This window comes from Hippoglossus stenolepis, chromosome 1 (assembly GCF_022539355.2).
Source record: "Hippoglossus stenolepis isolate QCI-W04-F060 chromosome 1, HSTE1.2, whole genome shotgun sequence".
Lineage (NCBI taxonomy): Eukaryota > Metazoa > Chordata > Actinopteri > Pleuronectiformes > Pleuronectidae > Hippoglossus > Hippoglossus stenolepis.
In genome coordinates this window covers 9020178-9032833 of record NC_061483.1, presented here as the reverse complement: position 1 = coordinate 9032833, position 12656 = coordinate 9020178, and the positions used below count along the sequence as shown (strand labels likewise).

General features: G+C 46.3%; 1 protein-coding gene across 1 annotated transcript in view; it reads left to right on the top strand.

Annotated features, from left to right (window-relative positions):
• Positions 1–12203, top strand: part of LOC118111866 (protein TANC1) — a 30629-nt gene extending 18426 nt beyond the window's left edge. The window contains exons 10-26 of the mRNA XM_035160607.2: positions 311–619; positions 2396–2596; positions 2820–2923; positions 3062–3170; positions 3592–3714; positions 4200–4436; positions 4687–4896; positions 5125–5206; positions 6531–6664; positions 6753–6876; positions 6971–7146; positions 7784–7916; positions 8321–8350; positions 8435–8526; positions 8679–8825; positions 9779–9879; positions 10031–12203. Of these exons, the coding sequence (XP_035016498.2) occupies positions 311–619; positions 2396–2596; positions 2820–2923; positions 3062–3170; positions 3592–3714; positions 4200–4436; positions 4687–4896; positions 5125–5206; positions 6531–6664; positions 6753–6876; positions 6971–7146; positions 7784–7916; positions 8321–8350; positions 8435–8526; positions 8679–8825; positions 9779–9879; positions 10031–11390 (3672 nt within the window). The 3' untranslated portion in view covers positions 11391–12203. The remainder of the gene's footprint in view (positions 1–310; positions 620–2395; positions 2597–2819; positions 2924–3061; positions 3171–3591; positions 3715–4199; positions 4437–4686; positions 4897–5124; positions 5207–6530; positions 6665–6752; positions 6877–6970; positions 7147–7783; positions 7917–8320; positions 8351–8434; positions 8527–8678; positions 8826–9778; positions 9880–10030) is intronic.
• The last annotated feature ends 453 nt before the right edge of the window (positions 12204–12656 follow it).

Genomic DNA, 12656 nt, shown 5'->3' with positions numbered 1-12656 from the left:
ATGTCCCCCCCCCTGTTCGTTGGTTTGTTTGTCGGCAGGATTGCGCAAAAACAACTGTACGGATTTCCATGAAACTTGATAGAAAGACGAGACAAGGGCCCAAAAAAACCCATTTAATTTTGGTGTGGATCTTAGATTTGAATCCTTTCTTTCACATTGCGAGTTGGGACATTTTTAAACCAATTTCCTTGCAGGAAATAACGCATGGATCTAGATAGAAAAACTGCTATCTATGAGTGTGTGTAACTTGGGGGACTGCTGGGTCTTGGTAGAGGCGTTTGCTCTACTGATCTGTTTTCTTCTTCTGCAGGAAATCACCACCCTCCTTCCCTTCTCTGGCATCTCTCTGGACATCCTGCCAGACAGCAGTGACCTGGGAGCCGACCTCAGCGACTACATCCATCACCGGGTCAGCAGCAGCACCCAGGTCGCCTCTAACGTCACCACGCCAACCGGCTCTGCCCCCGATCCGCTGATCCTCAGCAAGTTCAGCAGCCACCTGTCGACACGGAGCCACGGCTCCATCCTGTACCTTCAGCTGACCCTGGACCTGTTCCACAAAGGCCACCTGGCTCTGAAAGGAGGAAACTACCTGGTGGTGCCTGTCTCCCTGTCAGAGGTCAGGACATGTAGCACTGATTGTTTTCATCTGCGTCTGTTTGTTTGTTAGCAGGATAATGCAAAACCTACTCAACTGATTTTGATGAAATTTTGTGGAGGGAAGGAAGAACTTTTCCATTTTTCAAGCAGATCCGGATCAGGGGGTGGATCCAGAAATCGTTTTTCACTTTCTTTAACAAAGAAAGAGATAGGATGTTTTATTTACATTTTGTTGATTTCCCAGATCTAGTGAATTCAAATGTGGTTTAAAAAGATTAATCTAATCAATAAATGTTTGAAACGTCCATCATCACTTAACGTTGCAGCTTGTTAGGCTTCATCTGACGAAAAAGATTTGCGAACCACCATCTGTGGAGTGCTGTGTTTTATGAAGTGATCAGTTTCACATAGCGTTAAACCCTCTGGAGCTATAAAGACACATCTTACCTTGAGTGTATTTTTGGACCCGCCCTCGTCGTCCTCCTCTTTATCTGATCATGTTCACGGTCCAACACCTGTCAATCATCCTGGGTGAGCTCGCTCGCCCGAGAAGGAACCAATCAGTTTCTATAAACTCCCCATAAAGGAGCCACAGGCAGCCACCATTGTTCGGCCATGTTTCTCCTCAACAAAAGAGAAAAAGGTGCATTTAACACGCTGTTCAAATTAATACACGATTTAAAAGAATAAAAGGATCAAAGACTTTTTAATACTAAAGGCCAGAAAATATCCAACAGTGACTAAAGTAAATGGCAGAGGTAGCATTAACGTTACATGATCATCGGTTTTAAATGGGACAACAGATGAGCAAGTGTTAAACACACAAAGGCTCAGGAATGTGATGATTTATTGATGAGATAATGGAAGTGGATGGAAGGTGTGCTCAAAATGTGGTCACAGTTAAATATGAGAGTTTGTGTAGAAAAGTACTACGTGGATCAGTTTATAGTACTTATCCTTTAAAGTACTTTTAAAGAAAAATGTAGCTTTGTTTTACTTTTCTTTCACTTTTGTTATTGCTATGACTTAATTACATCATGATTTCCTCTGCGTTTGTTTGTCCGTCTGTTAGTTAGCAGCATTACGCAAAAATTACCGGACATGTTATCACGAAACTTGATTTAAGGATGTGGGTCAGGAAAGAACCCTTGAAATTTAAGGGTGGATCCAGGATTTGTTTTCACTTTAACGTAGCAAAATAAATTTCTCAGAGAATAATTCATGGATCTTGAGCAATATTATCAGACATGTTTAGGAGAATTATATTTATGTGTTTGAAACTTGACGCACATCCAAATATTCTAGTGAATTTAAATGTGGTTTCATAAGGGAACTGTTGGACCTTGGCAGAGGTTTGCAATCTGCTGAGGGCCATTTTAGTTCTAAGTGAATGTGTTCATCATCAGGATGTTGCAGGTTTTACTCCAAGTTATTGGATCTGCCTGTTTGTTTGGATACAAATATTTAATGGGCTCTTTCTTGGACCATGTCACATCCTTCCTCTCAGTTACATGGAAATCTGCTCAGTCGTTTTTGCGCAATCCTTCTGACAAACAAACAAACAACAAACAAAGAATCTCAGTGCTGGTCACATCCACAGAAAATGAGTGTATGTGTGTGCAATCAGCAACAGGCTTTTAAACATTTTATTAAAATTTGTATTTGAATGTAAATTTGCACATTTTAGCTTTAAATGAACTATACAAAAACAATAAGTAGTTGGTGGTAGAATATAAAGCCATCACAGTGTGACAGCATCATCACCAACACATGCTAACCTCTGAGTTTCTGTCAGGTGTACCTGCTGATGTGTCATGTGAGCTTTCCGGATAAAGAGCTCTTTGAACGGATTCTCCCGGTGCTAAACGTGGCGCTGGCTTCTCTGCACCCACTGACTGATGAGCAAATGTTCAGGGCACTGAATGCCGGCTGTGTGAGGGGGGAGCTGGAGTGGAAGGACTTCCAGCAGAGATTAGACAGCCTGGCTGGATTCATGGTAAGACTCCTGGTACGTCTGCATGGAAGGGAACAGAATGATTCACCCTGTTGTTTGGTTTGAATGTTGTGTTTGTTTTTGCTGTTAAATAAATAACTGACATGGACGAATTTAGAGTTTTTTAAATCTAAAATACTTACTGTCTCTCTGTGTCCTGGGGTGTGGCACGTCAAGTAATGGAGACTTTACAGTAGAGAAATGTTCTGCCTCTATGTGTGTGCAGGTCCGACGCAGGGATGGCACAAGGATGCTGTGTCATCCTTCCTTCAGAGAGTGGCTGGTTTGGAGAGCAGACGGAGAGAGCACGGACTTTCTTTGTGAGCCGAGGTGAGCCCAGAGGTCACACACCTCACACAGCAGAAGATTCTTAACGTGGATATACTCAAAAGTGGAGAACTGCTTAGCTTAAAAAGACATTTGATTTCTGCGTGCACGCCATTTCTGTGTGTGTGTGCATGTCCCCAGGAGTGGCCACGCTCTCCTGGCCTTCATGTTCTCCAGACAGGAGGGCAAATTGAACCGGCAGCAGACCATGGAACTGGGACACCACATCCTCAAGGCTCACATATTCAAGGTTACATGAACTCTGACACTAAGTTTTTACTATACACTGTGTTTATAACTTGTTATGTAGGTTTAAGACTGGACCTGATTGTGCTTCAACTATTCTGAATCTCCCTGAATGTCAAGAGGCTTCATGTAAACAACATCCTGAATATAGCTGCTCAGAAACACACTAAAACACACACAAACAAAAGTGAACCTCTGTTCCTACCATCACCCACACACATAAGCACTACTCATATACATAAAACGCCCACGGTACAGTGAACATTGTACTGTTTGCATGTGCGCCTCGCAATCTGTACATACTGCTCCTCTCCTGGGACGCAATTCAAATTCTGCTCCACAGATCTCATCTGAGCAAGTTTAATCTCTTTCTCTGTGCCTCTCTCTCTCTGTGTGTTCATCTGTGTCTCTGTCAACACTCACAGGGGCTGAGTAAGAAGACGGGCGTGTCCTCCAGCGTTCTTCAGGCCATGTGGGTGAACTGCAGCACAGACAGTCTGTCCGCCGCGCTGGCCTCCCTGAGGAACCTGTACACACCTAACATCAAGGTGACACCCACACGTTCTTCTGCTTGAAGAAAACACCAAAATATACTAGAGTGGTATTCAGTAGAGCACACACCTCCGCCAAGGACCAACAGTCCCCTTAATTCACCAGAGTTCACACGCTCATAAATATCAGTTCACTAAATGTGCCGGATTCTTTTCATCAAGATCCATGAATCATTGTCTTGGAAAATAGGGAAAAATCTCATAATATTAAAGGGATAGTTAAAAAAAAAAGAAGAAAATTCACTCATTATCTACTCACCACTATGCCGATGGAGGGGTGGGTGAAGAACTATCCCTTTAAAGAAAATGTAGACATTTTCTGGATCTAATGGGTTCTTCCCTGACCGACACCGCATCCTTCCACCAAGTATCATGGAAATCCATTCTGTAGTTTGTGTGCACTCGGGGGTGAGAACATGACCTCCTTGGCGGAGGTGATGATCTTAAACACAGATATACAACTCATTATATTCATCCTGCAGGTAAGTCGTCTGCTGATGCTGGGTGGTGCCAGTGTGACCTGGTGCACAGAGGTGGTGGGCCGTGCCCCCATCCTGGCTGTCCACGCCCACCTGGGCCACGTGGAGATGGTCGCCCTGCTGCTTGAAATGTGTTCTCCCGTGGATGGGACCACTGACAGCGGCATGACGCCCCTCTGCCTGGCCGCCGCCGCAGGACACGTCGACATCGTCAGCCTGCTCTGCAAGAGAGGGGCCAAGGTCAGTGTCTGAGAGACAAGTTTGGGTGCTGAGGGCGTGGCCAGCATAATCACAATGGTGGAACACGTTTGTCTCTCTGCACCTCCACACCAATGATATCCCCAATAACCCTTGTTTTACACTCACCACAGTTTGGGGATCTATTCTGGGAGACAGATGACACACACAGCGCCGATCTAGGTCAGCGTAATAAAGGCAGTGGCCTGGTCCAGCGTTTGTTAAGTCCTTCTGTGTTACCCCTCTGTGCCAGGTGGGCCACGCTGATAAGAATGGCCAGTGTGCGCTGGTCCATGCTGGGCTGAAGGGCCAGGCAGAGATCATCAACATCTTGCTGGGCCAGGACTGGGGAGCGGAGAGCAATACTGACCCGCAGCAGCCCAGCAGCAGCGAGACGGAGACTGGGAAGCCACAGGCAGCACAGCAGGCGGTCACGGCTGCAGCAAGCGTGGGACACACACAGGTATGAGTCAGATCAGCGTCCTGATGACAAAAGCATCTGTGCCACTCTGCCGAGAGGATTTTGTTCGTGTAGAGCACGACGCCCGTCCTTGCTTGATGTAAAGGATTTATTAAATTCTGTTTGCTCTCTGCTGTGGTCAAGGTCTGTGGAAGCTTTCTTTTTTCTTTCTTTTTTTTTTGCACAGCAAGCCAACAATACAGAGGACTGTGAAATTGTGTTTTCCTGCAGGTGGTGAGGAGCTTGCTGGACTTGAAAGATGAACAGCTGGCAGTGCAGATGGACGCGCACGACTCTCTCTGGGGAGAAACGGGTGCGATTCTCCTATCAGTCAGATAAATTTAGCTTTCTCACCTCTTTCTGTCCATCAGCGGGGTTCTCGAGTCACGCTCAAGGGCGTCGGGGTTGAATTTCAGACACATTCTAGCTCTGTGCAGTGAAAAGATACTGAGCAGCAAACATGTGCATGTGGAAGCACAGTGTTCTGATGTCAGGTGGCTCCGGTTGATATCAAACCATTGATGCAACTGGAAATACTTTTTTCACCAGAAGCGGAGCAGCGCACATATCACACAGAATATCTTGTCCGGCCACATTGGTAGCATCTAAAAAGCCTCTGTTATTCAATTGTAATACTCTTACCGCCGCCACAGATGTGAAAGCACAGCTCGCAGAATTCTGTTAGGTCCATTTCCTGAAAGCACGTTGGATGAAGCCTGTTTCTGCCTCCAGCTCCATTAGAGTGTAATTCTATTACACAGACCCCTTCAGTGGGGAGACAGAAAAAAAAACTCAGAGCATAAAACATTCATGTTTGCATGATGCAGCACCGGGGCTTCGTTTTATGTGTGTGTTCAGTGTCGGTATCATTGGATTAGAGTCCATTTGCACAGATACAATGATCAGTCAAGGATGCACGTTAAAGTCTAATTACAGAACAAAGGATTCTTCTTCTTCTTCGGGGATCAGAATTACTGAAGGCAGCAGTGCATACTGTGCACACTTGTTATTAAAGCTACCTCTCTTTAGTAAGAATATTATTTTCCATGCACGTATTCAAAACACCAGCTTCTCTAACCTTGTTACTATTTTCTGCAGTTGTGCAAAGTCACCTTAAGCAAAGACAAATAGAGTGTTATTGCTTCTTTTTCCTGTTTATTTGAGGTTAGTGAATGACGTTAGTACCTTCCCTCAACCTCCAGCTGCTCAATGAGCTGAACGACTCGCATATTAGGAAAAAGACTAATGCCCATCATTTGTCAAAGTAACACAGGCTGGTTAAGGAGGGTGCCAGTCATCCATCATGTGCAGAGTTATGGTTGGAAAGAATCTTATTTTCTTTCCTTTTCTTTTGTCAGCCATGGTGGAGGTTAACAATGTCTGAGCATCCTGCTAGTGGATTTTGTTGTTATACGAAAAAAAGGAGTGTGGGAAAATATCAAAACTGTTAAATTTCACAAGATCTACCAGATATATAATATAGCACAACATCTGTGTTGGATTCGACTAGATTATGGAAATAGCCCGTGTTGATTTTCTCTCTGCTCCTCACTCCTGCTTCTTCTTCTCTCCTAAATGTGTCAATTACATATTCTCCTCCGCCTCGTCGTCTCATCTCGATGCCGACCCCCTGTCAGTGCTGAGCGCGGCAGCAGGGAGAGGGAGGATGGAGATATGTGCGCTCCTCGTGGAGCGGGGGGCAGGGCTGGAGATACCCAACCGCAGAGGAATGGTCCCGCTGCTCAGTGCCTCCAAACACGGACACACACAGGTGCGGTGGAGTCTGAGTGTTTCCCTTTTACCTGTTCTGTTGGGGTTTTTTTCTATTTCTTTTGGAATAATCTTCCTCTTCTCCAAAGGTTGCAGAGTTGTTGCTGAAGCAAAGCGCAGACATCAACGTCAGTGACAAGCAGGGGCGCACTGCACTGATGCTGGCTGCCTCCGAGGGCCACACGGCCACTGTTGAGCTGCTGCTGTCAAAGGGTGAGAGTCCCCCACCTCCCCCAGGGATGGCCAAGTATGTTTGATGAATGCACCTGAATCGCAGAAGCATATTTGTGTTGTTTTGTGGTCCCAGGGGCGTCTTTGTCCGCCGCTGATCAGGAGGGGCTGACCGCCCTGAGCTGGGCCTGTCTGAAGGGGCAGAAAGGTGCGGTGCAGCACCTGGTGGAGGCAGGAGCAGACCTGAACCAGCCCGACAGGCAGGGGCGGACTCCTCTCGACCTGGCTGCTCTGAACGGGGATGCAGACACAGTGGGTTTCGTGCTGTTGTGGAGATGTTTGATCATGTTTTATTCATCCAGTCATCATATTCATCAGCTGATCCATGTGGGGGTCTTGGGGGGAGCTGGAGCCAATCCCAGTGGAAATTGGTTGAGAGGCAACATACAGAGACAAACAACCATTCACATTCACACCTACAGTCAGTACTACTACAGTACTACAATCCACATTTCTTTGGACTGTGCAAGTACATGCAATCCACACAGAACCAGGATTCGAACCGGGGACCTTCTTGCTGTGAGGTGTTGTGAGACGGTGCAAATCACCACCACCCCTGTGACAACCTTGATCATGTTGATAATGTAAAATCAGAGCTATTGAAAGAGGATTAGCAAAGTAAAACATATAAATATCTCATGACAATGTATTTTCCTCTGTTTTGGACATGATATCAAATAATTCATAATAACTATGATGATAATAATTTGTTCTGCGACACTGGATGTGAGGTAAAAACATTATGGATTATTTCTGATGATCAGCAGAAGAGTAACTAAAAGTGTCCGATGATCAAAACCATCAGCATCTGTTAAATGTGAAGCTGATTCAAACATTTACAATCCCTTTCACTGCTGCTTGATGTTGTTATTGTTCCACGTGTGTTCAGGTGCATTGCCTGGTGGAAAACGGAGCGGTGCTGGAGAGAGCCGACAACAACAGCACCAGAGGATCAGACCGGGCCACCGGCTGCCAGAACCCGGCCCTGGTGGCCTCGCTGCTGAAGAAAGGATCCAAAACAGGTACAAGCACTGTTCTTGTCATAGCAGCCCTGCAGTACATTGCATTATATATCACAAACACAACATTTCACATTATATGAAACAGTTTAACAGCTCCACAAACTGCAGTACAGCTTGTGACATTAGTAGTTGTTGAACAGACCCTTTTCTGGAGTGTATTCACACAGTATCTGAATTAATGAAGACTCAGCTCACATGCATTGATTTGTATCATGCTACACTTTTTCATCTGCACGTTCTGCATGTGTATATTTGTCTACTTCCATATAGTATATTGTTACTGTTCATTCTGCAGCACCTGCAGTTTTACCTCCACCACTCTAACTCTCTCTTCGCCTCCCTCTCTCTCTCCACCTCCTCCTCCTCTTCCTCCTCTCCGGTTGCTCTCCTTCATTAACCGAAAGGCTACAGAACGTCTCTGCATGATCGATCAGGTACATGATTTATGTAAGACACAAGGTAAAAGAGACAAGGCGAGCCAGATAATATTAAGATAAATATTTGTGCCACTCCATCAGGTCACGCTACGTGGGCTATGGCTTCTTCCAAACCAGACATTCTCCTCATCCTGCTGCAGAAGCTGATGGAGGAAGGCAACATGCTTTACAAGGTAGGTGAAGATGGATGTTATTAACAGTGTGCTGGTGCTCAGAGCTTTTCATTTGTATTAACTTCTACGATCCCTTTGTGGAATGATCAAAAACTGCCCCTTCCCTCTAGCTGTCCGTTTTGATTCTCCACCTCCTCCTGTGTGTTTCCCAGAAGGGACGTATGAAGGAGGCGGGCCAGCGGTACCAGTACGCCCTGAGGAAGCTGCCACGCGAGGGGCAAGGAGATGAGCTGAAAGGGCTGAAGGAGCTGCGGGTCTCCCTCTATCTCAACCTCTCCCGCTGCCGCAGGAAAACCAACGTGAGTTCCCACAACCGCATCAAACAGCTCATGCACTATTTAACAGCAGCCAGTTTATTAAACACCGAGGGGATGGCAGCGAGGGCTGGCAAGGCAAGGTGGATGGTTCCTTAAGATTTATAATTTATCTGAATCCACATGAAAAAAAGATGAAATCAGCTCACTGTAAAAAAAAAAGCATCTCTTGCTTTCCGGATCTCGTTTCATGTCGGCCTGGTAAACAGAGAGAAGGTGGGGTGAGACCTGGAAGCAGGTGGTGACATGATGAATAACGGTGCTGTTAGTGCAGAGATAGATGTGTGTGGCCTGCAGCCAGGTTCGGAACCCGCCCTGGTGATGACAGACGTCCTAACAGACTGTGTAAAAATGCCCTCCTTGGGGTCACTGTGGCTGATGAATAATGGAGCAGATAATGCAATGTGATAAGGCCACTCGCTCCCTTCTTTCTCTGGGTCTCTACGGGGGGGTATTTACAGTGGACGTGACGGCTCTCTGGACAAATCCACGTATCATATCAGAACGCAGGCAGCAACCCAGTGCAGATACTGCATGATACCGTCATTAAACATTCAGCAGCAATGTTCACAATCTCGCATTGGAGGCTGCCATTTTGACCTCGCTCTCAAGGACAGAATCACTGTGTGTTTGTGTCATTAAATATTCACCTGAGAGCGACGATGATGATGAGAGCAGTGAAAACCTGCCGGAGTCTGTTTCTCTCCTCCTCTTCCTCCTCCTGGTCGATACGAGTGATCGCGGCGTGACGTGTGTTTCATTAAACAAGCTTCGATCTTTAGATCCATACAATAATGGAGACGCAAACACGGCCGCAGATTTGTTTCTACAGGACAAACATTTCCCAGCTTTTCCACAGGGTTTGTTTTTATACCGTGTGCTCTGTCTAAGGTTTCAAACTAAAAACTAAATATACTTCTTCTCATCTGCCATCACAGGATTTTGGTTTAGCTGAGGAGTTTGCAACAAAAGCCTTGGAACTCAAACCCAGGTCTTATGAAGCACATTATGCCAGAGCACGCGCCAAAAGGAGCAGCAGGTACAGCTGATTTAAATTGGCTATTCCATTTCATTTTATAACTTTTCATTTTTGCTCAATATTAAGTGTTGCAGGAATCGGCATTGTGCTCTGTGGGCGCTGTAATTGAAGTACTTTTAAAGTTCCTTTTTTCTTCCTCTGTTGTCCCCAGGCAGTTTGCTGCAGCGCTGGCAGACCTCCACGAAGCAGCACGACTCTGCCCGTCCAACCGGGAGATCCGGCGGCTGCTGTCTCGGGTAGAGGAGGAATGCAAACATCATCAGAAGGCAGTGGGCACCAACTCGACGCAGGGTTACAACAGGGACCTGTACACCCACCACCATCAAGGCACAGAGGAAGAGACTGACGCCTATTCACAGGGAAGTCTCGAGAGGCAAGTCCCCGGGGAGCACGCTGATGCAGAGAAGGAGGAAGAGAAGGAGGAGGGTGATGAGGTGAGCCTGCCCTGTGGGAAAAGCCCAGATTTTTGGCCTCTGAATCCTTACGCTCCAAACAGGACTCTCCCTGGAGGTGTGGCCTTCGCTTTAACAGATCAGGTGCCACATTTCCCTCAGGAGGAGTATGTACAGAACCAGCTGTTTGTGGAATTGCCTGAGCCCGTTCCTGCTATCAACAGGCAGACCCAGAACCACGGCAGCAGGACTCATCTCCACTGCCACTCCCTGCAGTCAGGAGGCAGAGTTGGGGGCAGGCCTCTCTCTCTGTGCGGCCCCTCCAGTCCGCTCCCGGGCAGACACATCTCCACCTCCCTGAGGCCCGCCCCAGTGCTGGGCATCGACATCAGCCCGGGATCAGTCAACGAACACTGTGGACACAGCCCCACTGAGCTCTATCACCCCATGTCCCCCAACAGCTGCTCCCCACCTGGACCTCTGCACATGTACCAGCCCCGCTCGTCCAGCTTCTCCAGGGGATCCGACAGACTTTCCACTCACTCCGTGGGTCTGGATGGCCTGGCCCTGGCTCTGGGCTCCGGCATGGAGGTCAGGAGGGAGAGCGGAGGAGGGGGCACGGCAGGCTCAAGGGGCTCTAGCTCCAGTCAGGCCTCCAGTGGGAACCTGTCAGACGGCGGCAGGCAGCAGGTGCTGGATGCCCCGTGCCCCATCAAGAGCAGTGGTAGCTTCAAATCAAAACCTGAGCTAAAGCCCCGGCCTTTCATGGGAGTAATGGACAAATCAGTGCGAGTTCAGGGCCAGCAGACGTCCGGCCGGCAGGGGCAGGGAGGAGGGTTGGAGAGTTTCAGCATGTCCGTCATGGAGTTCCAAGGGTTGAACAATGACTTCAAGCGCGCCTCCTTTCAGGAGCAGCTCTCTGGGAGTCAGGTAAGCAGCCAGCAGCAGGGCCGCGAGTTCGGGGAGCGGCTGCACCAGCGGGAGGCAAGAGGATCCACGTCCTCCCAGCTCCGCTTTCCTGACGGGAGGCACAGACAGGCGAGCCTCACCAGAGACAACCCAGCTCTGCACATGGCTCCCATCAAACCCAAACGCTCATTTATAGAGTCTAACGTCTGAACATAGTCTATCAAAGCACAGATACAGGCTGTTTTCCACAAACTATGCTCCACATAAGGTAGCGAGGGAGACTTGCTTTGAGAACAGCTCCCTTCCCTGAGCCTGTTTTGTAGAGTTATGCTGCTGCACTGCATTTACAATCTAGAACCGGTGTTCAACTCAGGCTACTGCGCTTTTGCTTACATGTCTACAGCTACACTTGTGTATTCAAGAAAACCAGACATACCTTAAGTAGGGATCTAAAAAAAAAAAAAATAGTCGTATATTGTCTCAGCTTTTAATTTATTATGTAAAATATAGGAGTCAAAGAAAGCTTTTGTGCACGAATATACAAAACCTCATGCTGTTAGTTGCAGGATATGACCATTTCTATTGTCGAGTGTCTTTTAAAAAACATTTATATTTGTACGGTGTATACTATATTTGCAGATGATATATTTCCTTGTAAGTGGTTGTCTGTCAGCATTACAGGCTTTGTGTACTCGAGATTCTTTTTCTTGGTACATTTGATAAAGAAACTACTGCACTGTACATGACATCGATGGAAACGTATCATATTCTAATATTGACTTGACTGCTTCAATATTCCCAGTATATGTTATTTATTTTTGCATAGCAGACCATATTTGTGTTTATCGGTTTCTTTGGACACGGAGAGCGTTTATAAAGTCGACGGTTGAAAAGAAAACAAACCTTAAGAGACTTTTTACATTGCTGTATGTCCATAGTTGTCATATAACCTTTTGAGTCATACTATGGATGACAGAATGTTACCACAACATTATTGTGGTATAATAAAATATTCTAACAGTTCTACAGCTGCTTCTTTCACAGTATAAAGCATAATAATGTTGCCTTGTTCTTCGACGGTACAACGTCACTCATCTAAACTGAAGAATTTAACCAAACCACCAAAATAAACTACTTGTATAGAAAAGTGAACATTGCAATTTCTGAAAGTAGCAGAAATGCTTTCATTTGCACAGGGAATAAAACACTAAACTGCTCTGGGGAAGCAATATTCTCATAGGATTTGTATTAAACGAGGTGCTGCAATGTTTAAAAGGTCCAGTGTGTAAGATGTAGGTGAAAAGGATTTATTGACAGAGATTGATTATAAAATAATCCTAGTGATGTTTTCACTAGTGTGTTTCATCTAAATTGTACGAATTGTTGTTTTCTTTACCCTTGAACCGACGATTTATATTTAAATACTTTATATTTACATCAGGGAGCGGGTCCTCTCTACCGAGGCAGCCATATTTT